The following is a 26449-nucleotide window of genomic DNA, read 5'->3' as shown; positions in this document are numbered from 1 at the left end:
CTTCCTGACCTCTTTTATGCAAGCTAGATAAGGAGGCTAAGGTGCCTTAGGTACGGCACTGTATACACGCCGCCAATCTCATTTCACCTGACACCATCTAGTTAAGCTTTTCATACCTCCTTTCACGTCTATCCAAGGTCAGGATCGCCACAGAGTCATGTCAACGTGCACTGTAGCAGATGACATCACCCTATCACCAAACATGGAACAAAACACCCTGTTCGATCCTCGTATACTCCGAAGCTTGGCCACTGAGCCGGAACTGTGACTCGATAATCGGCATCACCCTTTCGCTTGGATGAGAATATGTTTACCCTCGACCAGCGGTAAGAATGCTTACTCCACATCTCCCCTAACACCTACCGTACTGCTTTGTCGCAGATGGTGCCAATGCTTCAACGGTTTCAAAGTTTAAATCTGGGGAGCATCTCCACAATGTGTACTCTTTAAGTAGGCGGCCCGGCGTCTGAAGATTTGAAGTTATCATCTCTCATTCCTCATCATCATCTCTTTCATATCACAAGCTGGGCTTGATCCTTGTGCTCCATTCACTCCAACCCAAAGTACTCATTCATACTCTCTCAGAAAACCCACCAAAACCAAAACTATCGCAATAATGCAGTTCAGCATGGCCACACTTCTCGCCGTCCTCGGCATGGTCGCTTCGGTCTCGGCCACATGCAGAGCTACCGGTCCAGGCCTGGAGATCGGGCCCAGCCAAGATTGCCCCAAAAACCTCCCCGCCAAATGCAAACCGAGAACTGAAATAGGCGAGATTTGGGGACCCTGCTGCACCAACGCGGACTGCAAATAGGCATCTGTGAAAAGGTGTGCCCCACCACCCACAGCACAACCCTCTCAAGTCCCATTTTGTCATTCTCCAATACCAATTCATGTGCGTTGCTAACAGATCATCAGCTTAATGAGACTCGGCGTTCAGGATTGTTGTAAGATAGTGGATGGCAAAGTGGGACGGAAAGACCAAATAGAAAAGCTTCCACACTGACGCACTCCATGTCGGAGGTGTGACGAGTCGTGGACGGTTTGCCGGAGGGGAACTTGACTACCAAATAGAGTATAATTCAGGTTACTGTAAAAACATGACTTGCGAAATACCAAGTTTTGCCATTTTATCATCATTTACTCCCTTTGGCCGCCTCATGTTCGTGGGTTGAAATCAGTGGCATGTTCCCCCTGGGCTTTTGGCAACGACCCCAATATGAAGCCTGCCATGGTGACAGGCCATAACTGGAAAACTCGATAGGAACAAGTTTGCAGTTACACAATAGGAAATTAAATGGTATTTCTTTTTCCAAGTGTTGAGGCAGATATGGTTCACCATGGAGCCATGGATTCTGCTCTGCTAAACTTTCAGAAGTTGAACAGCTTAGGCAATATACGTACGCATAGAGACTGTAAGCTTCGGAAAATATGATCGATGAGTCTGTGCATGTCGGAGAATTGCTTGGCGGTAGCTTGGGGATGTTGATCAGAAACCCAGCCCCATAACTAGCGCCCTGGTCTTTTCCGGGGTTTGCGACAGTAAATGAATAAGGCTTACCCCAAAATAAGCTTGAAACAAACAGATCACCCGATGTTGAATACCCATCTTGGGGAACAAAGCCCACTGCACGATGAACAATAAGCTTAGTACTGCCAAGTCGAGCCACATGTATGAGTAAGGTAGGTACCTATTCTCGAGGTTCCACAGTGCTGGCTTTTCCTGCCCATCCTGCCCCTGGGGTTGCTTTCCCTGACAGAGTGCAAACTCCTGATAATCCCGGCTCACCTCACGGAGCATTGTCTGTCTCTTCCTCGTCGCCGATTATGCGAAACGATAAAGTCTAATTTTGTCCACAACACGCCTTATGAGGCAGTCTTTTTCGATCAGTGGGGCCAATTGCTGGTACAAGGCCGCAGCAGGGCTTTCCAAAAACGCATTTTTCCATTGTGAATACATATCATCAAAAGGATAGGGTACATACGCAATCCCTTTAACTTTAACTCCAGGCTGCCCAAGGAGTTCTTGACAGATCTCTACAAAAAGCCAGCCAAGAAAAAGCCTCTTGACTCAAAGGTGCGACGAAACAGTCCTGGCATTGTAGAGCTAGTTGAAGCAATTATAGACAAGAAAGCTTGGAGACCAACCTCCCCTTTCTTCTATAGCAGATCCTCGGTGGAGGTGCATAGTGTAAGTGGAGAATTAAAAAAAAAAGAAAATTGCCACGAACGTTGCCAACCAAGGTACAGCAAATGACCACCCACCTGAAAGAAACAAAGACGAATTTTTGTGGAAAGGAACAAGAAGGTTTTAAATCCCGAAAAAGCCCATCACTTCCTTAATTTTCTTTTTTTTTTCTCTCTTTAGTTGCAGGTACCGAAGCCACGCTGACATCCAGAACCACAGTAGTTGGTAGTTGATCCGCACCAGCCGTTGACGGAGCAGCAGTTGCCGAATGCGGAGCCCTGGCAGGTGTTGCCCGTGTTGCCACCGCAGGTCGCGTCTTGCGAAACCTGGAGAAGAGAAGTTTGGTTAGCTTGAACGGCGGAGGAGGGATGATGGAACCAATCATAACAGAGGCAGAGGACGATGAAAGGATAAAGATGAGAGGTGTGTGTTGCTGGTGATGAGAATGGTGCTGTTGTTGAAAGGGCGACGGAAGAGAGACATACCTTGTTGGAAGATGTGACAGTCGACGTCGATGCAGCAGCAGCCGACGACGAGGGCGTGGACCCGGACCCAGAAGAGGTGCAGCTACCAAAGTACTTCTGGCATCCGGAACCGCAGTAGTCGGCGGTGGATCCACACCAGCCGTTGACGGAGCAGCAGTTGCCAAAGCTGGAACCCTGGCAGGTGTTGCCGGTGTTGCCACCGCAGCTGGCGTCAGGAGAGACTTTGAGGGTTCCAGTGGGGCTGGCCTGCACGGCGGTGGCCGACGTTGCGGTGCGGGGGGAGGCTGTGGTCGAGGTAGAGGGAGCAGTGTAGGCGGTCTGGGGCTGGGGGTTGGCACCGCCAGCGTTGCGGTACCAGTTGGCCTGAGGGTCCCCGAGGCAGTCGCCGACGGTGACGGCCTGGTAGCCCAAGGTCTTCATGCGCTCCAGCATGTAGGCGGTCAGGTTGTGGGCGGTCTGCTCGTGGATGTCGTGGCTGATGACCAGGAAGTCGCTCTGGCTCACGACCTGACCGTTGACGGCATTGTCGAAGTTGTTCTTGGAGTTTTGAATCAGCAGCGGCGAGTCGTTGAGGTAGTCGGCCGTGTCGAGGTCGAAGTAGGTGATGTGGTAGCCCAGCTTCTTGAGCTGGGTCTCGCATGCCGTGTCGCACTCGGAGAATGGTGGGCGCATGTAGGTTGGGATGTAGCCGAGGATGTTGCGGAACGCCATCTCGTTCTTGACCATCTGGTCCTGACGCTGCGCGTTCGTCAGAGCCGTCAGGTTCTGGTGCGACCACGTGTGGCTGGCAATCTGGTGGCCCTCTGCGGCCATGCGCTGGATGACTGAAGCCCAGTGCGTGTCGATGGCGCCCTTGTGGATGTTGTTGCCCGTGATGAAGAATGTGGCCTTGGCATTGTACGACTTGAGAATGTCGAGGATGGTCTCGGTGTAGATGAACGGCCCGTCGTCGAACGTCAGAGCCATGACACCGTTTGATACGCAGTCGTAGATGCCAGCGCCGCCATATGGCACGCTGCCGACGGCAGTGCGGGAGATGTTGATGGTTGACTTGCCGGCGGGCGTCTGGTTGGCGTCACAGGCGGGCCCGTACTGGAACAAGCAGTCAGGGGCCTGGCAGGACGTGACCTCGTTGCCGCACCATCCCTCGGGACTGCAGCAAAGGCCGGCCGCGCAGCTGCCGAAGCCGGGACCACACTGGAAGCCAGACTGGATTCCGGCACGCTTCTCAACGACAGGTCCTCCCGCAGTTGCCACGCGGGCTTGTCGTGGGTGGACTTGCGGGACGGCACGGGTGTGGACGGGGTTGAGACCAAGACGCTGAGCCTGGCGGCCGAGGAGCCTCGGCATACCAGCGGAATCGCCGTGCGCGCTAACAAGGGCGGCGGCGAGCCAAGCGGATGTGTAAGCTGCGGTCCTCATGTTGACGAAACTGCTGTATTATGCAGGGTGGGTGAGATATTATAAAAGGATGATTTAGTATGAAACTCCTCTGGGAAGTATAGCGAATGTGGCCAGACCGATGATCTGGTTTAAAGAGTGTATGGGTGTAAAAGAGAGTGTCTAACAGATTTGTCTGTTGTCAAAAGAATGTGTTTCACCCTTCTAAGCGATGAAGAAGCATGCTGAAAAGAAAGGATTTCAAGCGAAAAAAGCCGGGAAGAAGTTGCCTTTTTCTGTAGAAAACCCTGAACCCTTTTTTTTTCGATCAACCTCATCGTAAGTGGCTTCATGTTGGATCTACCAGCACTAGCGCAGTTCGTATGATGCCCTGCCGCAATTTCGCGACATTTGGCAGACGCGAGCAGTCAAAACAGACTCGACAGACAAGTTGAAGCCTCTCTCTCTCTCTCTCCCCCCCCCCCCCACACTGACGATCAATAACAAACAGACCCCCTTCAGCCGCGGCCCCGGGCATTAGCACTGTTCACATTCCCGAAGATGGGTGCACAGCTAAGCATTCGCCAGAGCATTCTCAGGGGAAAAATGACGCGTCCCGTGCGAACGGCGCGGCGCCAGATCCGCCCCGGTCATGACGTTAGCGCCGCTCAGACTGCCCTACTGGGCACGGTGGGCGAAAAGCTTCGCCTGTGCTAGAGTGCCAGGGGGTCACGACAAAACTCAACGGCGTGCGCCCTTTCTGTGTGTGGTCAAGGCTCCAGGAATAGGAAGCAACTAGGCAAGCCAGAGGAAAAGGATCATGGTTTAACCGGGGCGGTCTTTTGAGATCCGGAAACAAGCATTCTGCTTTTTTTTTTCTTTTTTCGTTCCCGGCTCGTCCACTTACGGTTCTCGACGGAGGATTGTGGCGTTTCATGATCGGGTGGGAATTCTTAATGACCGTTCATTCTCGTTCGACGATGGTCTATATCGTTCGGCAAACTATCCGATTTTCTGGTACTTCGGCGTCTGTAGAACCCCTTCAAGCTTACTCTAATCTAAGGCGCCTCTACCCCTGGCGAGATTGATGCCTCCGCGGGCATTCACGACTCGCGTTATTTTGTAATTAATTCTTGATCATGATCCTTCCGTAATCCGCCGGTGGAAAAATCGACAGGACCTAGGTCAGCTGACGTCCCAGCGGCAATTATTTCTCTAGTAGAACAAAACAAAAAACTCTTTGCGATGCGCCGATTCTTCTTTTTCCACGGCAAATGCGGATCTGGAGGATGAGCCGTCAGCTTTATATCAAAGTAAGTAGATCGGGGGCACAACGACTTGACCAGCCATAGAGGAGCAAATTTCAGGGCAGTACACATCGTTGAACATCCCATTCTTTCGTTTTCCATACACTACCCAAACATGATCAAATATAACCGACAACAAACAAAGTCAAAGTATATATATCACACCAAACGCCGCCTTGTGCTAACATGGCCATGTACCTGGTAAGCGCCATATATTACCTCACACGCTGGAACGACACGCGGGATTAAAAACCACAAGCAAAGAAAAAAGAAAAGCACAGCAAGGACCGCCATGTCTACCACTTCCCTTCGAGTGGCAGGTCTCTGGAACTCTGTCCAACCATAATCTTGTACTCCCCTCCCGTCACAATCCTCCAAGTCTGCCTCTCCACGTCCCAGAAGCTCAGGTCCCTCCTCGTCAGGTTGAATGAGACCTCTGCCGTCTCGCCCTTCTTGATGAGGACCTTTTCGAACCCGCGCAGCTGCCTGATCGGGAACTCGACCTCATCCTTCTTCTTGGGGTCCGGCGAGCCTGCCGGCCCGACTCTGCTGCCACCGCCCTGCGCGGGTGACGAAAGCGGTGGGATGCCGACGTACAGCTGCGCCACCACCTTGCCGTCCCTCGATCCCGTGTTCTTGACCTGCGCCTTGACCTCGAGCTGTACCTCCCAGAGGTCCGGGTTACCGCCCTCCTCGCCGCCGGCAGGGCTCAGAGTTTGCCTGCTAAAGTAGCCGTCCGGGTAGGGGTAAGGGTGTTGCACTAGCTCGTCGACCTCGTCCAGGTACGGGTAGATGTACTTTTCCAGCGGGCGGATGCTGTTGTCTCTCGGCCACAGGGCCTCGCGCTCGTCGGGGATGTCCTTGTTGTAGGTGGGCGGCTCCGCGGCCGCCGTGGGGCGGGCTTCCGGTAGTGCCTTCTTGGGCTTGCGCTCGCTGATGCTTAGGTTTGCAAACTCAAACGTCGTGTACGACAGACCGTAACCAAACTCGAAGCGCGGCTGGATCCCAGCGCGGTCGAAGTGCTTGTAGTCGATAAACACGCCTTCGCTAAAGTCCTGCTGCGGCACCACGCCGTTGGGGAGGTACATGACCTTGGCGCCGGGGCCGTAGTCGTCGAGAGATTTGCCCATGGTGTACGGCAGCTTGCCTGAGGGGTTCTCATCGCCAAAGATGATGTCGGCCAGCGCGTTGCCGCTCTCCTGGCCGGGGATGTTGGCGAGCACGACGGCCTTGACGTTGGGATGGTCTATCCAGCGCTCCACAATGACGGGGCCGACGCTGTGGATGATGACAATGACCTCGCCGCCGCCGCCGCCGCACTTGTTTGCGACCTGATACACAAGGTCGTCGCTGCCGCGCTGTAGGTTAAGGTCGTTCCTGTCGCCGCTGATACCATCCGCCTTGAGGAAGCCTTCACCGGAATCCGCGTTGGCAAACACGATACAGACGTCAGTATCGGAAGCCGACTTGTCCTTGAGGAACACGTTTGCATTAGAGAGAAACTCTTTGATCTCGACCTTGCCCTGCTCGAAGCCCTTCTTGATGGCATCAATCGGCGTCACGAGGTAGGGGAAGTCGACGGCGCCGCTGCCCCAGCCGATGGCCAGCGTTCCGCGGTTGCAGCCGCGGTCGATGCACGCATTGGGTCCGCCTGGTGCAGGACCGGCGTCCTCTCCAAAGATGCCAATCTTGAGCTTGCCCTCGTGCCGCCTGCGCAGGTCACGCTTGGCGTCGGTGAAGCCCTGCTTGCTGATGGGCAATATGTTCTTGTTTTTCAGCAGCACAGTGCCCTCGGCGGCGACCTGGCGCGCAATGTCGCTGTGTGACGACTGCACGTTGACATACTTGTTGACCTCGGTCTTCTCCTGCGTCGTCCTGCTTCCGGGGGAGACGACGCCCATGCGTTCTCTAGTCCAAGACGAGAAGTTGGGGCCCTTGCCGTCGAACCGGGCCGGGTTGTCCTGTCCGAGCTGGTACCACGAGGCGACGATACGGGTCACCATGTCGTTGAGTCGGTCCATGGGCACGGAGCCGTTGAGTACGGATTGCGTTAGTTGCGACCCCCAGAGCGACTTGCCGTCTGCCCAACCGAGACCATCACCTGGCATGGTCATGTCGAGACCGGCGATGGCGGATGCAACTCCTGAGCGCTGTGCGAGCCAGTCGGATACGACAAAACCCTGTGATTTGTTAGCGAACTGTGAATTAAGCGTTTGTTCTCGTCAAAGCGACCCACCTGGAAACCCAGTTCGTCCTTCAAGATTCCGTTCAGAAGTTTCGAGTTTTGGCATGCGTAGCTGCTGTTGATCATGTTGTAGCTGCACATGACACTGGCCACACCGGCCTTGATGGCGTCCTGGAACGGCCAGGCGTAAAGCTCGTGCAGGGTACGGTCATCCATGTTGGAAGAGATTGCGTGCGGCAGGGCCCACTCCCAAGCCTGACGGAAGTGCTCTTGCTCATTGGCGACAAAGTGCTTGACCGAGGCCATAACACCCTCACTCTGAATACCCTTGATGGTCTGCGCGCCCGCGACTCCTTGCAGGTAAGGATCAGATCCAAAACCCTCCCAGTTCCTACCACCAGCAGGCATGCGACCGAGGGGACCGATGGATGGGCCCAGAAGCACGTTGATACCCTTGCCACGAGCCTCGGCGCCGTGAGCCTTTCCGCGAAGGTACATTAGCTGCTTGTTGAAGGTGGCTCCGACGGTGATGCCTGCAGGGAAAGCCGACGTATTGTCGGCAAATCGGATGCCTGTGGGTCCGTCCTGCAGATGAAGCTGAGGAAAGCCGACGTGGATAGCAGGGCCGTTTGACCCAACTGCCGGACCCATCTGCCAACCGACACCCGTAGTGACGTTGACCTTTTCCGCCAGTGTCATCTTCTCCACCATCTTGGCGGCGCGAGAGTAGCTGGCAGCCCACCCGGCTGATGAGCCACCCAACGGGGACGGGTACCATGGCGGCGACAGGCCGTACTGGGGCTCTTCGGTGTACTTTTTGTATACAAAGGCACCGCCGGCGCCAAGCAGTAACCATATGAGTATAAAGATGCCGCACACAAAAATGCAACACCTCTTGCAGCTGGCACAGGGAGAGCCACAAGACCATGCCCGTCGTCCACTGCGGCGCATAAAAGCTGGCGTGGTTTGGGCCGTCGGCGGTGGCGACGAGGCCATAGGGTCTCTTGTCAGGAACTCGGTCGCATCAATGTCGGAATCGGAGTCGAAGGACTGGCGGCGGACCTTTTCCTCCTCTTTTTGGTCCGCGCCAAGTAGCCCTTGGCGGGACTGATCATCGTGGGCCATGTTGGGCGAAGTGCAGTGCAAGTAGCTAGCTGCTTCTGCTTCAGCAGCAGACTGTATCAACTAGATTTAGTAGTCAAAAAATACAAGTGAATGTATTTGATCTGTATGACACGGTAGAGAGAAATAAAGGAATGATGTAAGCCTAGGTGGTCGCCTATCAGAAGCCAAATAGGTAGTAGATTTCTATCTTGGCGAAATGTCTTGGTCGCGCCAGTGGTGGCCGGCTGGGCAAAGAAACGGCCACGGTAGCGTGGATAGGATAGGCAGGCAGGCTTGGCGATCGCTGGTGGACGCGATCCAGCGCTTCCAAGTGCTGTTATTATAAAATTGGGGGCTGCAAAGATCGCCTTTCAGATGAATCAAATTAGGATAAGGAGCGCCAGAGCAATACGTGCTCAATAGACAGACATGTAAAGGAGAGGAGAAGATGGGAAGAATTAAAGAGAAGACCAAGAAAGAAAGACAAAAAGACTCGTCGAAACTTGTGTCTTGACAGTGCCTCGGTTTGGTTGCAAGCTGTCGTCAAAGAAAATGGCAAACTAACTCTTGTTGAAACGGATTGACATGGCGCAGCGGGGACCGCACGGAGCATTTGTCTGGGGTCCATCCAATCAATAGCTTCGATATTCTCCGCCAACGGGCATTACTGATTCAATCGGGCGACATCGGACCCACCGGGAAGCTACCCTGTAGGTGAAATTGTTCTTGGCGTGTCGCAAAACCGAAGATGAAGGCGGCAAGGGCGCTTTGCTGTTCTGGCTGAAGAGACAAAACCGCTAAAGGCCCTGTTTCTTCCCGGTGCGAAATCCTATTCTTTGATCGCTGATTGTTACTTTTTTGTTGTCTTTCGCAAGGAATCCGGGGATTCCTTTACAGTAGAAACCAGTTTTCAAACTGTGGTTCTCGGACTCCAACCCATATTCTTCGTGGTGACGCTGTCCGACAAATCGTATACTCGTCCAACTTGCAGCAGCATCACGTCGAACAGCTACCAACTAACCACAGACTCACAGATTTCTTCAATGTCACACTCTCAATCGACTCTACCATTTCGCAAAAACCCACGTATATAAACCAAGTAGAGTTCTGTCTCTGCAGGTCACAAACATGCGATTCCAAAATTTCGTTCCTTTTTTTTCCCCTCTTTTCCTTCCCATCCTCCCCTTAAAACAGCACAGCTCCAAAGACAAAAGTTCTTACATACACCAGTAAACCCCCAAACATTACAAGAAAAAAAAAGAAAACTCATAGCAAATGCGACAATTCCTCTCCTCCCACTTCAGCAACGTCCTGACCCGCCTCCGAGCACTAATCTCCACAGACCCGAGCCCCAGACCGTCGTGCCCATGTCAGACATCACCCCAGCCGCCCTGGCTCTCGGCCGTGCCGTGTCCGCACGCCGGCTGCTTCGTCTTTTTGCGCGCCGACGCCACGGAATACGTAGTCGAGCGCGTCCTCGAGCGCTACAACCTGTACGTCCTCCGGCCATGGTACGGTGATGAAGGCGGCGACAGGCCGCTCGGGGTCCGTGGTAAGCTCGTCGTAGGGCAGGGCGGCGTTGTGGCCGTGTCGGAATTTCCGTTCGTCATCGGAATGGATGGGGTCCCCGAGCTGCGGTGACAGTGATGCAAATGTCAATGCAAGTAATGGTTTTTGATAAGGAAAAAAAAAAAAAAAAAAAAAAAAAGGCCGAGCGTGGGGAGTAGGTAAGGTTTTAAATACCCCGTTCCAGATGTCAATTGAGCAATTGCTGGCTTGTTACATCCTTCCCCCGTCTTCCTGGGCTGCCCACACCTATCTGCATATGAGGTACCTGAGCCCGCGTGCAACGTGATCTGTATACTGGCCATTTCATGAATTATTGTGTGGTACAGCCTTCCAATTCCCGTTTTAGGGGTCAACATGTTTCGCGGGGCTAGACACATGGGACCCCACTCTCCCCCGGAGCCTCAGACATGCCCATGTCGATATTTTAGGACGTACCACTTGGGTCGCCCTCCCTTTAGAGACCAGTGAGGCTTCTAAGCACCTATGGTGGTACGTCTGCGAATGAATGGGGAATTACCGGTGGCGTCTCGCATGGATGGTTGGGCGGCTTCGCTTCGTTGACGATGCTGACTAGCAGATGCTTCATCCTGTCACAATGGCAAATAAGATGACATGTTCGCGATCAAATTAGCATTTGTCGTTGTTTAATTGGATTCATTGCAACTGAAATTGAAAAGACAGGTACCTACCTAGGTAGGTGAGCATGTAGGTACTTGAGTAGGTAGGTAAGTGTGTCAAGTAGACAGTCAGGCAATCAGGTAAGGTTTTGCCTCCATTGTTCTTGCCATCTTCAAGTCACCCATGGACTGTCAACGATGCGACCCGAGTACGCACGCATCCTGGTGCACGTGACGCAAGTCGTTTGCTCGGGCGTGAACTTTGAAGATTAAAATATTTTCACTTGTTGTCTTTTTCCTTGTGTTTCTCTCAGTGTTTTGCTTCATCATCAAAAATACCTATGTTAGGTAGGTATCTAGCAAAAACAGCATTCCTAGTTACACTGCTCCCTCTTGCGCTTTCGATTCGTCATCTCTGATGCAAATGGTCAATCAGGGCACTTTGGTTGCTGAACAAATCCTGACAATTCGTAGTGCTTCTCCAGACCCACTTTCACATCCATACCGACCGCGCCCGATCCACGTGCCGCCTGCCACTCCAGCGCAAAAAGATCACCAACTTCTTCGTGTGTACCGGATCCTACTCCGTGCAAATACCTAGCAAAGACCACCCTACACTCAAATCCCCTCGCATCCCCTCGCCGGTTGGCAACGTATTTGTGCAGGCATTTTGTCGCGTCGGGTGCGCAGAGGCGCGTTGAGGTTGTCAGGGACACTTGGGACACGGCGGTTGCGATTCGCTCTCGCCGGGCCCCATATGAGTGGGTACCCGAGAATATCATGGCGATATCGCAACCATTACTTCACTAACAATAGGGGCCATACTATATAAAAACATTTGTTCTAGGTTTCAAAGCGCTTATTTTCTATAATATTATCTAGTGGCCTAAGGTTGAGTACCTCTAGCTGTACCAGTGGTTCGGGGTCCAGTCGACATAGCTAGGGTCGATCTTCTTGATGTCCGTGACGCCCAGGTTGGCCGCATCGTTCGTGAGCTCGCTCCGGAAGATCTCGACGGCGCGCTTGACGCCGTCGACGCCAAATACGTTCGAATACATAAAGCTGCGTCCCAAGCCGACCTAAGGTTTGACAAACCGGATCTTGTTAGTGGGTGTATCACAGAGCACGTTGCGGTAGGTTTTCTGTACTTACAGCCTTCACGCCAAGGGCGAGGAGCCTGAGGGCGTCGGTGCCGTAGCGGATGCCACCGTCAGCGAGGACCTCGATCTGCTCAAAGATCTCAGGGGCCTCGCGGTGGATCTCGATGGCGACCTCAAGCGACGACGGGCTGCCGTCGAGGTTGCGACCTCCGTGGTTGGACAGGATGATGGCGGGGACCTTGTGCTGGACGGCCAGCCTGGCGTCCTCGACGGTCTGGATGCCCTTGAGGATGAAGGGCAGCGAGGTCATGTTGCGGAACTTGTCCAGCACCTCCCAGGTGTTGGTGATGAAGGCGGCGTTGGCGCTGCCCACGCCGTAGCGAGCGGCGCGCTGCCGGCTCGGGCTGCCGGGGGCGTCGATGGCCCAGACCAGGGCCTTGGAGCCGGCCTTCTCGGCGCGGTCGAAAAGGATCTGGTTGGCAGTGTCGTTGTCGTTGGTGTAGACCTGGCTGAACAGGATCTGGTCCGGTGCGCGCTTGGCCGCGATCTGCTCGATCGGGAGCGACGAGAAGGACGAAGGGATGTACAGGATCTTGCCGGCGCCGGCACCCTGGACCAGGTTGAGCTCAGCGTCGGGGTGGGCATATCCGGCGCGCGCACAGGGGCAGATGAAGAAGGGTGCCGAGAAGTTGTGCCCAAGGATTGTGGTACTACATCAGGTAGGGCTGGGGTCAGTTTCATGCACCCCCTTTTTTTTTGCCTTCTTTCCTTGGCTTGAAATAGAGTATCAAAATCGCCAAGACCGAACAAAGTGCCAAGTCTTATATGAGCCTGCAGCGGTGTTTCGATAAGAGGGAAACCAGACAAAAGAACTTACGGCATGGAATCTGCGATGTCCGTAATGTCCACCATGGTCTTGGGCCTCAGCTTGTAGCGGTTGTAGACCTCAAGGTTGTTCCTGTAGGACCACTCGCCACCCGCACCGTTGCGGTAGTAGGTGTAGTTGACCGTGGGGAGGTACCTCCGTGCCGCCCACTCAAAGTCGTGCATGGCGTGCATGTCGGTCACGTTTGGGAGCTGCCCGACGGGAAGTTGACCGAGCGCATCATCAATTCCGGTGTCTGGCTCGTTGAGGTAGGGCCTGGCGGCGGTGGCCACCGAGGCGAGTGCCGATACGATGATTGCGGACCGCATTTTGAGAGCTGAAGAAGAGACCACCGGATAAAGAGCGACAGTGAGGATGAGGGTGAGGAACCAGAAGCCAGGGAGACTCCAAACACGGATTAATGGGAGCGAGATGCTGCTTATTATACTGGCGTTTGGTTATGCCGAACCGTTCAAGACAAGCTGCAGATGCATCCACCCATCCATCCTTTCAATGTTACCCACGTTCCCGGCGGAGTCGCAGTAGACAATGCCCAGTCCCATGCGCGTGGAAGTGCCAAGAGCTCATCCCTTGGACCGGCTCCTCTCTTGATTCCAGACGTCATGAGCGTTACTATACCAGGTCTTGCATGTGTTGGTATCATTTTTTTTTTTTTTTTTTTTTTTTTTTTTTTTTTTTTTTTTTGTCCAATAAAGACGCCAAGCCTTGTCAGTGTGGAGAGACTTTTCTCTCTGATACTTAATGTGGAGAGGCCCCCATCATGAGCATTGATTTATTGGGGCATCTGCGGATATTAGCAACCCAAGTAGTCTGCCCTTCCGACCCTGCCATTATTATTAATCTGACTTATCTTTAGTTGTGGCACAAGGGGACTTGGGTTGACCATTCTGGCGGGATGTGTCAAAATGCCAAGACTGCGAGGGACCGGTTAAGCCGTCTCCCCAATATGAAATGAATGACCTGCAGTCGGAGCTTCTCACGCCCAGTAAGCAGCAGCATGCATCCGCTAACTCTACCGGTAGCTTGACAAGAAGTGTGGCGCTAGGTATCATTCATGTGCCAAGAGTGACTGATCGGTCCGCGTGGCATAGGGCAATCTAGCATCGATGCGGGGACCAGATTTTACTATAGTAAACGCAGCGACCCAAACAGGGTAGAACGGATATAGCTTGCACTTGGCAAGGAACATAAAACTCTTATCTGTTCGGTATCAAATCCGGATTCGCGCGTGCCGTGAAATCCTCAACTGTTGTTTTCCCCCTGAGAAATCGCTGTAAGTGGTAGGTACTCTACTCTGCTGCGGCATTTCAGGGAGGTCGCATGGCAGACATGGGAAGAGGAAATTATGACGTTCTGCACGAGCCAGGGCTGCCAAGTTTGGAGAGGTACCCTTTTCTGGAAGGTTGATATGGCTTGGCAGGCTAGGACACTTTTTGGTACACCACGTAAGCAGCAAAGGTCGACGAGGCGTGGGTCGCAAAGCAACGGGAAATGTCGCTACTGTAGTGTGGCCGGTGGGATGCACGGCGGCTTGGGAAGCGGCAAGCGGGAACAACGGGGCGGGCTGGAATTGGCGACACCCAAAGGGCCCGTAGCTGCCACCCAACTAATCCAGGCATGGTTAGCTTGTGGCGAGGTTTGATGTTCGCTGTAACTGCAGGGTGGATTCAAGAACAATATGAGGCTGAAGTTTGCTACATACTGGGAAATTGGAAGATGTACGTATCAACGGTGCAGATTCTCGCTTGCGTTTTGCTGCTCCGGTTGTTCCCGTGGTTCGTGGTGCAGCTCGGCAGACTAGATCGATAAGCGTGATTAGCAAAATTGAGATAGTCGGTTGTCTACCTTAACGTACAGTACTATAGACGCGCCCGGCTGAGCGATACGCACAAAGTACCTACATAGTACGTATTCCTAGTGCATAAAAGTCAAACTCTATTTCCGGTGCTACATGGAATCGCCGGGCTGTCCCAGTGGCTCTAATTCAGCCCAGACAGTTGCGGGGCCTAAAGTGACCAGTTAATCAGGAGTCGCATTGAGACTGAGATGGCCACAGCACAAGGCAAGCTTCAATTGTTTGCATGCGACAGATCGCGTGGCGCGGGTCTTGGGTTTTTTTGCATCCTTATTTTGTTCCATAGGTAATCTTTTCATCTTGGCACTACAAACGAAACCCTTGTGCCACAATGAGCCAAGCAAGCAGCTGGAGTGACGTCAAACGTTTGGCAATTCTGGGAAAATATAAAAAAAAAAGTTCACCAGGAAAAAAGTTCACCAGGAAAAAAGAACCAAACAAGAAGGAAATTGCCAAGACCTGTGTACATAAGTAATGGGGACAGTTGAATGAATCGCGTCGATAGGAAAAGGGCAGATTGGCAGAATTTGGGAAATGAACTTGGCAAAGCGACCCAAGTAGCTTCTTTCTCCACCGGCAATGGCCCCTTCTAGGCCTTTCGTCAGGGCTGAGCCCACAGGCAAGACAGGGTCAACTTCGGAGATGGAGGACCACTTGGTTGTAAGACCGAGATCACAGGATAACGTCGTGGACGAATTGCCCTGGTAGAGAGATATGTGGTAGAAGTTGGAAGGTGGTTTGGTGGGGTTACAGTGGTTCTGTGGCTCGCGTAAATGTCGCGTCAACGATAAACCAAATCCACTTGATGGCTGAGGAACAATGACAAAGCATGCCTAAGAAACTTGAGTGACATCCGAGTTTCCGAGTTCAGAGCGAGGTAAAATTTGATGATTGTTGAAAGCACCTCAGCTTGCTAGAGAAAAAAAAAAAAGAAAAAGAAAAAAAAATTAGGGACAACTGAGTTCTTGTCTTTATGGTGAGGTCGAAAGAAAACAACGTGGGGGATGTTGTGCTAGGTCTAGGTAAGGTACCTAAAGTTTCTCTTGTTCTCTTTTTTCTCCTTTCTTTCCGACAGCTAATAACGGATTGCCTGCCTCGTAAGGTAGCTGGAGGGAGCTACGCCAGCTGGGGTACTTCATGCAAGTCTTGGTACTACTTTCCCCAAGCTTGCCAAGCAAGCCAAGCTTGTACCTCTACTTGGTTCTCTGTGCGCCACCCCAGCTAGGCTTACCTGACTCGTTAGAAATCGCTACTCAACGCCCCCGTCGTTCAGCCTTAGCGTGGATGGCAAAGAGGGGCAGTCAAAGAAACACAACCTGGACAAGCCAGAAAAGAAAGAAGAAAAAAAAATCACCCCTTTACACCCACGGCTCATGCACCTCCGAGTCCTTTTTAACAATAGGCCCGACGCAAGCTCGGCATCTATACTCCACTATATGTCAACTCCCGCAGACACAACGGCCCCGCGGCCGCATTCAATCCACCCTGACGGTCGCACCGGTGACATGAACCCAGCCGTGCCGTCGACGCCTAACGAGACCCTCTTGCAAGCCTTTGAGTGGCACCTCCCCGCCGACAAGCGTCACTGGCGCCGCCTCATCAACCTCCTACCCAGTCTTGCTCCCTTGGGCATCACCAAGCTCTGGATCCCACCGGCTTGCAAGGGCGGTGGCGGTGCCTGGAGCAACGGCTACGATGTCTACGACTTGTATGACCTAGGCCAGTTCGACCAGAAGGGCTCCAGGGCGACCAAGTGGGGACCCAGGACCGACTTGGACGAGTTCGTCCGTGTCGCGGGAGACGCCGGAATTGAGATTTTGTTTGATGCCGTGCTGAACCACAAAGCCGGGGCGGATTCCACTGAGCGAGTGCTGGCCACGAAGGTGGATCCAAAGGGTTGGTGCCCTGCTTGTTGCCGTGGGCAAGACGGCGTCGAATCGCGTTGCGGCTGACAAAAAAAAAAAAACCGCCACGACATTTTTTTTGATGCTGCAGATCGCCGCAAACGGATCGGTCCCCCGGGACAGATCGAGGCGTGGACCAAGTTCGATTTCCCGGATCGCAGAGATCAATATAGCTCCTTGCGGTGGAACAAGGCGCATTTTACAGGTGTGGACTATGACCATGCAACCGGTGAAAAGGCCATATGGTTGTTCGACAACAAGAAATGGGCCGAGGATGTGAACAAGGAGCTTGGTAACTATGACTACCTGTGAGTCTCGATCGAGAGTGTTGGAGATGTTTCTCGACGGCGCCAACCTAATGTTGACACCCCCAGAATGTTTGCAGATATAGATCATTCACATCCTGAAGTCAGGAGTGAGTTCTTCAAATGGGCCGAGTGGCTCAATGATCAACTTTTACTTGGCGGCCTTCGACTGGACGCCGTTAAACACATGTCCAGGTGCTTCGTACGAGATCTAGTCGCCCATATTGACCGAGTGCGGACTGCCCAAAACAAACCTCCATGGTTCATTGTAGGGGAGTATTTTTCCGATGATGTGAGCGAACTGGAAGAGTACCTCGAGGCACTGGACCACCGCATCCAGTTGTTTGATGTCCCCCTGCTCAAGAACTTCTCTCGGATCTCTTTTGAACCAATGCCGGATCTCAGGACTATTTTCGACAAGACCTTGTCTGCAAGCAACCCAGACAACGCCGTGGTAGGGGGTGCAAGCTGCCTTCTAATAGCATCCAGACGGGAACACTAACTTCCATGTGCGCATAGACGTTCGTCGCCAGCCATGACACGCAACGAGGCCAAACAATGGACACCCCGATAGCCGAGTGGTTCGTTCCCATCGCCTACGCCCTCATCCTACTCCGCGCAAACATAGGCACCCCATGCGTCTTCTACGGCGACCTTCTAGGAACACTCGGTCCCTTCTCCAGCCCGCCGGTCTGCGGTGGCCAGATACTGCCCAAGATGCTACAGGCTCGGAAGCTCCTTGCGCAAGGCCGCCAGATCGACTACTTCACCCGCCCAGTGACCATTGGATTCGTGCGCCTTGGTGGGCTGGCAGTCGTGGTGAATGCCGGTTGGCAATTTGCCGTCCAGAAGATGTTTGTCGGTGTCGAAAGGGCGAGGGAGACGTGGGTTGATCTGTTGTTAGGCGCGCGAGGTGAGGTCGTCATTGATGCCGATGGCTATGGCGACTTTTGGGTCGGGCCTAGGGGTGTTGCTGTCTGGGTTAGGCAATAAACGATTCAGCTTGCAAGGGAAGGATGCGGTCAAAGTGTGTCAGCTCGCAAATTCGCCAGATTATCTGTTATCTTAAGTACGGGATGAATGTATTGAACGCCATACTATCTACCCTTCAACACTTTCATTATAAATACACCGGATTTCGGTAACCTCACAGAGCTGTCTGGCACTTCATGAGGTTGTTTGTCATCAAGCAGTGAACTCTATTGCTCAACAGTCACTTTTGGTATCCGCCAAGTACTGACATGAATAAGATGTCAAAGTATTAGCAACCTTGGGTACGTGAGTGAATCCGTCTCGCCCTGATTGGCAACGCCACCAAAATGAAGCTATTTCCAACTAGTCTAGAATAACAACCTCTGCCGCCTCGCACTGTCGCTGCGCATTATGGGTAACTTTTCACATGCATTAGGGCATGTCTACAAATAACGGTGCACTTGCTGCAGAGAAAGGGGTATCGATTAAAATATTGAGGTGTCCGTTACTCATATATGGTAAAACTTGCTAAAAGAAAAAAATTCGGGTTTACCGTCTTGTTGACACTTTTACATCCGAACGAAGCGAGCCATGAGTTGGGATTGTCAAGTGATCCTTCGTACGTATCAAGTTCATGCTGTTCGCTTTAATTACTAGATTTTCCAGGTTGTTAAATGCCTGGTGCGAATCTTTACTGTATATGGTAAAAGTAAACGCCCAGCCATATCATTGTAAGCTTGATAAAATGGTCCCAATTCATTAGTTGAAGACTTGATCATTTATACTCACAGTCATGACAAGCCAACTCTTTCGGGCGTGCCCTCGCTCTCGACACAAAATTACACATGCCAGAAGCACATTGTGTAAGATGGGAACCGGTATAAGACGCCATCGACGTCATCAACGACAAAGATGACACGATCACAGTCATCAGCAACAATGTCTCAGGTCACACGTATAGGTGTTCGCAACACTCATCGTCTTATGAGTATTCTATGCACCCTGGCCAATTCCACGCCACCCTCTCCCTATCGTCTACCTGGCAATGGCTACTGACCGGAGAGAACCTAAACCCTGGACCACGAGCAGATGTCCTAATCATCGTAGCCTGAGCCACAGCCAGTCAATTTGCTTCAACAGCCTGCCCTACCGCTATGGTAAACTCGATGCCGCAGCTATCCAGAGCTGTCCCTGCCATTGATGTTGAAAGGGTACCTGGTCGTTGCTCGGAGACACCAGATTTATGTTCTACTAAAATTGCGCAGACTGCAGTCTCACGAGAAGCCATGTCGGCGAGAGTATCTAATGCAGAAGCCTGTCTTTTTTTCCCTTTCCAATTGAAACCTTGGATTTGGGAGGAAAACAGCCTCAAGAACATCCCGGCCGAGCCTATCATGGCAGGCCTGAGCCTGCCATGAGATAAAGGGCGCTCGAGTCTAACTCATTCATCGCTTGATTTCTTTTTTTTTTTTTTTTTTTTTTTTTTTTTTTTTTTTTTTTTTTTTTTTTTTTTTGAGCACAGCAGCGACGCAAGCCTGCTCTAAGACGCTTCCAAGATTCCATTAGTAGGGTGATGCGCAACTGCGCTTATGGGGGGCTATGGGCTCTGGAGCTCCGGTCCTGTTTTTGGGACCTTTTGTGTTTGTCGCTCAGGGCAGGGCCTGAACTGTGGTCTACATGGTCTCGCGGCGCAGCGGCGCCGAGCACCTCGTCCATACCCCCTCCGCCAAGTACTTGTGGGCTGTGCGTTGTGGGTTGCACCCCCAAAGATAACTTTACAAGTCCATCAACCCGGACAGCCTCGGCAGTAGCTGACGGAATGCATTGCAAATTGACTTGGATTTTGGAAGATGGGCATGGAGAACAAACTCGTCTGCGAGTCGGCCAGGCTTTAAGGAAACGGCTCGACGGGCTGCATGAGAGAAGGTTACGGATGCTGTCGTTTAGTTTGGGTTTCGATCAAGTGGTAAGGCTGTCCTGGCCAAGTATAAGAAACAATCTCGGTAAAAGATTGAAGCCTGCAGACTTTGACTAACCGAAAGAGCCGTTGGTTACGGCCAAGAGTTCGGAGCCCCGCTGTGTAAGCGCCGGCCTTTATGGCCTGCATGTGTGAGGAGAGCGGCGTCTGGGCTGCCAATTGGGAAGAAGTGTTAGTCCATGATATTGAGCCGGCCAGGTTTGTTTCCAATGCAAGATACAAAACTAATCTCTTTCCCAGTACTCTGCCGTTCTGGCGGGAAGTGTACCTCCATCCGTGACCTTTTCTTTCCCCAACCACTGCAGCCTTTGGGTTAAGAGGGCATCGATCAGTTCCATCCCGCTCGTCTAGCAGACACGCACACATATTTTTCCTCATATGAAAAAAAGGCAGATGACAGTCTGGCAGCGAGAAGCCGGGACGACTGGCTGGTCCACTCTCGAAGTTGTTGGCCCCGGTTATTCGCAATTAGAGGTTGCTCCTGACAAACAAACGCCCGAAGTCGTTGGACCCAACTACTCGCAATTAGAAGTTGCCCCTGACAAACAAACGCCCGAGGTTGCGTATGAACAAGTGGGAAAAGAGGTTTGGCAAGCAGAACAACAATCAACAGCATTCATCGACCCCGCATCGACATATAACGATGATAATCTGACGCAGTCGCCTTCAACTGCACTCACCGACAATGCACATGCAGAAAAAGGTTTACTAAGGCGGAGGAGGACATGGATCCTGCTCTGCATAATATTAATTGTCATCCTTGGCGTCGTCCTGGGCGTGGTATTTGGAGTCGTGCTGCGTCAGCAGGGGAATGCCACCACTACCTCCAGCTCATCGCCAGATGAAGATTCACGAGGCGGCAACAGTGATACAACACCATCTCCCGAAACAAGCGCCCTATCGACAGTCCCTAGATGCGCGTCATCCTTCTGCCCTCAATCTCTCAATGGTCTCGTCGAATCATACACAACGGTCGACCAAACGCCCACAATCCACCTCCTTGCTCGCGACCAGAAAGGTGACATTCAGCATGTGGCATCAGCCTCGGGCGGCACCTCATTCCCCAACAAGTGGAGGTCATACGGCGCAAGCGGATACTACCCAGACACCCTCGCCTCTACTTTCCTGTCCATCAAGGGAAGATACAGCATATCATTCTTCGGCGTGGTCTCGGGCTCGACAAACATCACGCATGACCACGTGGCCTACCAAACGATCGACATAGCCAACGGTTCTGCCAGCAACCCCATATACCTGGGCGAAGGGAGGTTGATAGCCCAGAGCGCGCCGGCCGTGTGTGCACCAGCAAACTCGGGCATGAGCGGCTCCCCGCCGACCGACATGAGCGTCTTCAACAAGGCCGGCTTCACCAACGAGAACGACGGAGGGATGTGGTGGAGGTTCTCGCACGGCACGCCGGGCACCTTCTTCCCGCACTACGTCCACCAGGTCAACGACCTCGGGTACAGCACCATGCCCGACGCGCCGCCAGGCATCGCCTGCCGAGACGGGCCCGGGGCTCGGTACGACATTGTGGCCTACTCGAACGCGACAGACGACTTCAACGCCTATCACAAATGGTTCCACTTCACCAACGACAAGTGGTCCGACTGGCACAAGATCGGCGGTCCATTCAAGCTGGGGTCCCGACCGATCTTGGTCGAGGCGTCCAAGGACCGGTTCGACTTTTTCGGCGTCGGGGCCGACGACGCGATCCACCACTTCACCTTCCAGCAGCAGGGTGAAAAGTACAGCGACCTGCAGAGCCTGGGCGGTTCATTTGCCAGCAACGCGGCGGGCGTCGCCATGGGCGCAGACGGAGACCGTATCGACGTCGTCGCCATCAACAAGGGGGACGGGAAGTTGAAGCGCAAGGCGTTGGTCGGAACCAAGTGGGATGAGAAATGGGCGGATCTGGGTGTCACTGCTTCCAGTGTCCCGAGACTGATGAGGATTGCGGACGATAAGCTGGTTATCAGCATTGTCGCAGCGGACAAAACTGTCTGGTTCTCCGAGGTCAGGATATTAGACGACGGGAGCTGGTCCGAACTCAAATGGCACTTGATCGAGGGTATTCAAGTGGAATAGTGCAGCAAACTACCGAACAAAAGGGAAAACAGTACAATAAAATAATTTCAATCGAGACGTATTGTGATTTTTTTCCTTCTTTGTGCCAAGATGTAATAACGGAATCGAGGATGCCGACTTGACACTCAAGGGCTGAAATGGCCCTGCAAAGCTTTGAGCCTGGGTCAGCTCGTGTACTACCAGCTATCCAGTAGAACCGCGATACAGCAAAACCTCAGAATTTCAATTCTACTTTTTTGTCCTGGGGGATTCGAATCGGTGCGTAGGAGGATTGCATGTATCGCCCAACATTCACCATGGTTACGTAGGTAGGTACGGAGTAGCTACCTGCTGTACGTTGAGTCAGCACATGGTCTGCAAACGGTTACACATTGATCCATCCCCTGCCTGAAAATCAAACCAAGACGGGGAGAAATTTAACTTTATTATGACTGTCACAATACGTAATTAGGTAGGCGAGGGAAAAAGAAAGACGTGACAAACTGATGGGTACCAATTAACCCATACCGTTTGTATCGGCGCCAAGAAATTTCCGAGAAACAAGACCAGACGAACGAGTCGTTAACTCAGGATAGGGGTGGTGACAGATGAGTTTATTCGGGATTGAGTTGGAGGGAGAAGCAACGGATGCAGCCAGGGCTTGCTAGGCACCCAAGCACGGATCAAATGTTTACCGTCAAGCGAGGTAAATATTTCAACAGGGGGCGGGGGGTTTCTTGCCCTGTGTAATCCAGGGTTGACCCCTTGACAGGGGTGTACGGTTGTTGTAAGGTGTGCTTGCTGGTCTTTATCCTACTTCGGCCTGTAGTAGTCCAGGCAGCTAAGGCACTACCTAAGCTTGCTAAGGTACCTACCTAGGCAAGGTAAGGTGCCTGCCTACCAAGCAAAGGAAAGGTCATGAATTTATCTCTTCTTGACTGAATGAACCGTAATCTGTACTTATTACGGCACAGCAATCACATGGATAGAGATCATTACCAATCGGATCCCTATCAGCGGAGATGCAAAGATGCAGCGACACAAAGGACCTGGTCGCCTTTGTTCCTCCTTAATCCACGGCACACGGCAAGCCGTCAAACGAGATGTGGGTGGGCTGATGAATGGGCAGAGACACCACCAAGTGACCTTGTCCATTTCCAAAATAACGTGTTGAAGAAAAAAAGTAGGACCCTAGGCGCCCTGTTCAACGAATTAGAGACGATGGGCTTGTCTCAAGAACCCACTCCGCCTACGAATCGTTTCTCGATTGGTCAAAAGGACCCCCACTCGTCAGACCGTTTGTGTCGGGGACCACTAAAAAAGCATCACAGAGTCGCAAAAAGCCCCTTGGAGCCCCTGTAACTCAGTGTCGGATCGCCAGGACATGCGACCAGCCAGTGTGTGAGAGGAGCAGCACGGGCCAATTGCGTCGTCGTCTCTCTTTTGCCCATCGACCTGGTTTGAGGGGCTCCATGGCGAAAAGATGGGATTCTGCATCCCAATATCACATTTCCCCATCTTTTTTGGCTTTTTTGGTTCTTTTTCTTTTCTCTCTTATTTGTTCGTTTCATTTCTTTCCCTTCCACACCATCCCACATACCCGAACCTATTCACTTCTCTTCATTCGGTCCTGCGGATTGATTTTTTACTATCATTTATTTTTATTTCTCTCTGGGTCTGTTTTTTTTTTCTTATACGCTCGCTGCCATACCTAGTCTTGCTGGTCAACCGACAAACACACGACGCAAACGACGTATACCTTTTTTTTTAAACCCTCAGAATACAGCCATTTAATTGTCATTACACCAAACCCGAAAAAAAAAAAAAAAAAAAAAAAAAAAAAAAACACTTGCAAGCAAGCTTTCGAACGAATCGGTTGAGCCGCCCTCAATCTTTCTCGTCTGAACTGACTCGCCTCAGCCGAACCTGACGAACGCCATCTTTTTTTTTTTTTCCCTCGCGAATCGCCCAAAAAACCTTTTTATTTCCCGCCTTTCACGTCTTTAGACGACAACAAACCGCCAAAGATGGGTCAATTCGGATTCCTCAACGACCTCGTGTGGACGGAGCCCAAGGCCCCGGCCGTGAAGGGAGCCATCAGCCCCGAGGACGCGCTGAACGCCAGGATCTTCGGTTTCCTGTGGCTCGGATCTGTCTACGGCATCGCCATGATCTGGTGGGCGCTCGCACTCCTGTCCCGCTGGGATCGCTCAAGGGAGACGGGTGCTGGCTCTGTCCTGCTTGCTTTCATGCTCAGCACCGCCTGGCCCGTCGTCATGGTCTACCTGATTGCCAACCCGATATAAAGAAAGAAACAGAAAGAAAAAAACAGGCTGGAGGGCAAAAGACGTACGATAGTGATGGGAAATGAATGCGTTCATTTGTTCAAGCCGCGGGCGCGTGAATGGGGGGAAAGCTGCTAGCGGGAGAGAGGTGGATGACGATGGGACGGACTTGCGTCAGGTTGGCGCTACGGGAAAGAGGCCGGTCGCGTGTCAGTGCCCGGCCCGAGTGATAACAATTCAACAGCGGTTGGACGGGATTTTATTCCCCCCCTTCCACTTTCGGATGTTGGGTTGCATCTCTTGCAGATGGGGACTTGACCTCAGTCCCTTACTGGTAATGGACACAACTGAGCGTTCGATTTGCTACTTTTTTTTTTCTCTGTTACTTCTCAACAAATGGCAATACCTGAATTCTGAATCGACAAGCTTTAATTTTCTGTGCTTTTGTGAACAATACCATCGTCTTGGACCGAAATCACCGTCACATCCTTAATAGCACGGCCACAGAGCTTGTTGGAACCTGGTCCTGGTCGAACGCTGTGGAACACGATTGAGGTCATCATTCATATGGTATCAGAAGCCATTATGGGAGTGTGAAAAAAATTATGGAGAAACAGTCTCATGCTAGCTTTCAAGTCATCTATCTGGCTCGTTCAATGTTCAGCAGACCTGCGAGTGACACTTCTACTTCCATAGCCCGCTTCTATCGAGTATTGGATAAGGATAACCATCTTGATGTTAGACGTCTTGCGCTCAACCAAAGAGAGGCACACACCATTGTCGAGTGGACAGCGACGTTTCTCGGGACGCGCAACGCGACAAAGGATCGCATGGGTGCACAAGTACCACTGATGATGCATGTCCTGGCCACAAGCCTCAACCGCATCGAAGAGTCTCACGCTCACCGGGCGGCATCTAACACCGCGCCTCTACAGGCCCAGGCTCGGCGCTAAGACGTATTTTTCTCTTGTGCGCCCGCCGTTCTCGTCCCAGGATTCGACGCCAAATTCCTCACCCTCTGAGCCTCGGGGCATCTGGCCCAGCATGGCGTAGAAAATGGTGAGCAAGCACATTGAGCATCGCGCGTGCGACTTTTTCTTTCCCCGCTCGGCCAGCGTATCGGTGAAACCTGTCCTCCGCTGCCAGTCCCATCGCACGAGAGCCTTTTCATTAAACTTGTGGTGGGGGATAGTCGTTTGGGCGCAAGAGGAGCTCGTAATCAGACGCGCCTGTCGCGACCTTGGCTTGCACGAGCGCGACGCCGGCATTGACCCGAAGCCCGAAAAGAAAGGTATAGATGCCGCAGGTATCAAAGTCCCATGGCGCACTGGACATATATATCTCTCTCTCTATTCTTTTTATTTTATTTTATTTTTCCCTTGGGCTGCGGTGCTGGAAAATGAGCTTACGGAAGCGCCAGACAAGGAAGCGGATCGCAAGGAGAATGGGAGAGCTTTGGAAAGAGCCATGAAGGAGCTGGCGGGGCCACTCGGAGGATGTCTGCCCTCGAAGAACATTACAACATGCCCCGGCTGGCGACGCGCGAGAAAAGTTCAACCCTTACATTTTCTTCGAGACCACCAAGAAGCCAGGCGGCGAACACATATGGCAGCTCGTGTCGGCCACGGCCAAGCACCTGGTCCCTTGACTCAGCAAACTCGCCCATCCGGGTCGCTATATCCGCCACCCACATGCTGGAGCTGGCATTTTGCTACCTGCTGCTCAAGGATGACCGAAAGATGTACTGAAAAGTGTGAGATCCTACACCATCTGCGCGGATCTCTATACTTTGGTCAAACCAGAGGTCAAACCCATGTATCGATGACGCAAGGAAGGAACCCATCTGAGCTTGCTGGTGTTTGACGCTGTGACTTGGGTCAAAGATCAAGTCCCATCACTCGGAGAGAAATGGGAATCTTGACTGATAGTAGATCTTGCGTGATCAGCTGAGTAGGTAGTTCTTATCTGCTCAATATCCCAAATGCTAGGTCACGTTGCCTCTCAAGCTTCAACTTTGACATTTAAATTGCTGGTGCCTGCAACGCCCAAAATACAACAACTTATCAGGATTAGTTCACATTTTGCCTGACTGGACGCCGGAGAGGGAAATCATGAGATAAAAACTGTAGCTATGTGAGGCAGAAACCAAATTCCACCTTGACCAGTTACATGTTTGCTTTGTCCCTGAAGAAAGTTTCCCTGAAAGAAATCCGTATTTGGAAAATAATGTCCCCTTTGTGAATCAGCCTGCCCTCATTAAAT

The 26449-nt window shown here is 52.3% G+C and overlaps 12 protein-coding genes across 12 annotated transcripts; 5 read left to right on the top strand and 7 right to left on the bottom strand.

Moving 5' to 3' along the window:
• Nucleotides 1-686: 686 nt before the first annotated feature.
• PgNI_10209 (uncharacterized protein) lies at nt 687-818 on the bottom strand (the record flags this gene model as incomplete). The annotated part of the gene is made up of 1 exon (XM_031130183.1): nt 687-818. One exon carries the CDS (start codon nt 816-818, stop codon nt 687-689), a length of 132 nt encoding a protein of 43 aa, XP_030979618.1.
• A 1546-nt stretch (nt 819-2364) lies between these two features.
• Nucleotides 2365-4095, bottom strand: PgNI_10208 (uncharacterized protein; the record flags this gene model as incomplete). The annotated part of the gene is made up of 2 exons (XM_031130182.1): nt 2365-2514; nt 2674-4095. The coding sequence occupies 2 exons, from the start codon at nt 4093-4095 to the stop codon at nt 2365-2367; spliced, it is 1572 nt and encodes a 523-aa protein (XP_030979617.1).
• Nucleotides 4096-5656: 1561 nt separating this feature from the next.
• PgNI_10207 (uncharacterized protein) lies at nt 5657-9164 on the bottom strand (the record flags this gene model as incomplete). The annotated part of the gene is made up of 2 exons (XM_031130181.1): nt 7597-9164; nt 5657-7540 (listed from the first exon to the last, which is right to left on the bottom strand). The coding sequence occupies exons 1-2, from the start codon at nt 8668-8670 to the stop codon at nt 5657-5659; spliced, it is 2958 nt and encodes a 985-aa protein (XP_030979622.1). The 5' UTR covers nt 8671-9164.
• A 350-nt stretch (nt 9165-9514) lies between these two features.
• Nucleotides 9515-10525, bottom strand: PgNI_10205 (uncharacterized protein; the record flags this gene model as incomplete). Its single annotated transcript, XM_031130179.1, has 2 exons — nt 9515-10281; nt 10514-10525. 2 exons carry the CDS (start codon nt 10523-10525, stop codon nt 10027-10029), a joined length of 267 nt encoding a protein of 88 aa, XP_030979620.1. The 3' UTR covers nt 9515-10026.
• Nucleotides 9925-10290, top strand: PgNI_10206 (uncharacterized protein; the record flags this gene model as incomplete). Its single annotated transcript, XM_031130180.1, has 1 exon — nt 9925-10290. One exon carries the CDS (start codon nt 9925-9927, stop codon nt 10288-10290), a length of 366 nt encoding a protein of 121 aa, XP_030979621.1.
• Nucleotides 10526-11737: 1212 nt separating the features above from the next.
• On the bottom strand, nt 11738-13129 carry PgNI_10204 (uncharacterized protein; the record flags this gene model as incomplete). Its single annotated transcript, XM_031130178.1, has 3 exons — nt 11738-11914; nt 11988-12645; nt 12813-13129. 3 exons carry the CDS (start codon nt 13127-13129, stop codon nt 11738-11740), a joined length of 1152 nt encoding a protein of 383 aa, XP_030979619.1.
• A 1161-nt stretch (nt 13130-14290) lies between these two features.
• PgNI_10203 (uncharacterized protein) lies at nt 14291-14620 on the bottom strand (the record flags this gene model as incomplete). Its single annotated transcript, XM_031130177.1, has 2 exons — nt 14291-14427; nt 14524-14620. Coding segments are annotated over 2 exons (234 nt in total), but the record flags the coding sequence as incomplete, so codon positions are not given.
• A 1464-nt stretch (nt 14621-16084) lies between these two features.
• On the top strand, nt 16085-18020 carry PgNI_10202 (uncharacterized protein). The gene is made up of 4 exons (XM_031130176.1): nt 16085-16572; nt 16672-16888; nt 16955-17339; nt 17405-18020. The coding sequence occupies exons 1-4, from the start codon at nt 16113-16115 to the stop codon at nt 17876-17878; spliced, it is 1536 nt and encodes a 511-aa protein (XP_030979625.1). The 5' UTR covers nt 16085-16112; the 3' UTR covers nt 17879-18020.
• Nucleotides 18021-20228: 2208 nt separating this feature from the next.
• PgNI_10201 (uncharacterized protein) lies at nt 20229-21923 on the top strand (the record flags this gene model as incomplete). The annotated part of the gene is made up of 1 exon (XM_031130175.1): nt 20229-21923. The coding sequence occupies one exon, from the start codon at nt 20229-20231 to the stop codon at nt 21921-21923; it is 1695 nt and encodes a 564-aa protein (XP_030979624.1).
• Nucleotides 21924-23929: 2006 nt separating this feature from the next.
• PgNI_10200 (uncharacterized protein) lies at nt 23930-24208 on the top strand (the record flags this gene model as incomplete). The annotated part of the gene is made up of 1 exon (XM_031130174.1): nt 23930-24208. One exon carries the CDS (start codon nt 23930-23932, stop codon nt 24206-24208), a length of 279 nt encoding a protein of 92 aa, XP_030979623.1.
• Nucleotides 24209-24792: 584 nt separating this feature from the next.
• On the top strand, nt 24793-25140 carry PgNI_10199 (uncharacterized protein; the record flags this gene model as incomplete). Its single annotated transcript, XM_031130173.1, has 1 exon — nt 24793-25140. One exon carries the CDS (start codon nt 24793-24795, stop codon nt 25138-25140), a length of 348 nt encoding a protein of 115 aa, XP_030980308.1.
• PgNI_10198 (uncharacterized protein) lies at nt 25117-25880 on the bottom strand (the record flags this gene model as incomplete). The annotated part of the gene is made up of 2 exons (XM_031130172.1): nt 25117-25536; nt 25752-25880. The coding sequence occupies 2 exons, from the start codon at nt 25878-25880 to the stop codon at nt 25117-25119; spliced, it is 549 nt and encodes a 182-aa protein (XP_030980307.1).
• Between the last annotated feature and the right edge of the window lie 569 nt (nt 25881-26449).

Source organism: Pyricularia grisea, chromosome VII (genome assembly GCF_004355905.1).
Source record: "Pyricularia grisea strain NI907 chromosome VII, whole genome shotgun sequence".
In the NCBI taxonomy this organism is placed as follows: Eukaryota; Fungi; Ascomycota; class Sordariomycetes; order Magnaporthales; family Pyriculariaceae; genus Pyricularia; species Pyricularia grisea.
The sequence above is the reverse complement of the archived record's forward strand: the minus strand, read 5'-3'. Positions and strand labels throughout refer to the sequence as shown.

Excerpts from the sequence above, each read along its gene's own strand:
- PgNI_10202 (XM_031130176.1), top strand. The coding sequence starts at position 16,113 with ATGTCAACTCCCGCAGACACAACGGCCCCGCGGCCGCATTCAATCCAC. Across the intron at positions 16,573-16,671 it reads CACGAAGGTGGATCCAAAGG|ATCGCCGCAAACGGATCGGT; the intron begins GTTGGTGCCCTG and ends TTGATGCTGCAG. Across the intron at positions 17,340-17,404 it reads GCAACCCAGACAACGCCGTG|ACGTTCGTCGCCAGCCATGA; the intron begins GTAGGGGGTGCA and ends ATGTGCGCATAG.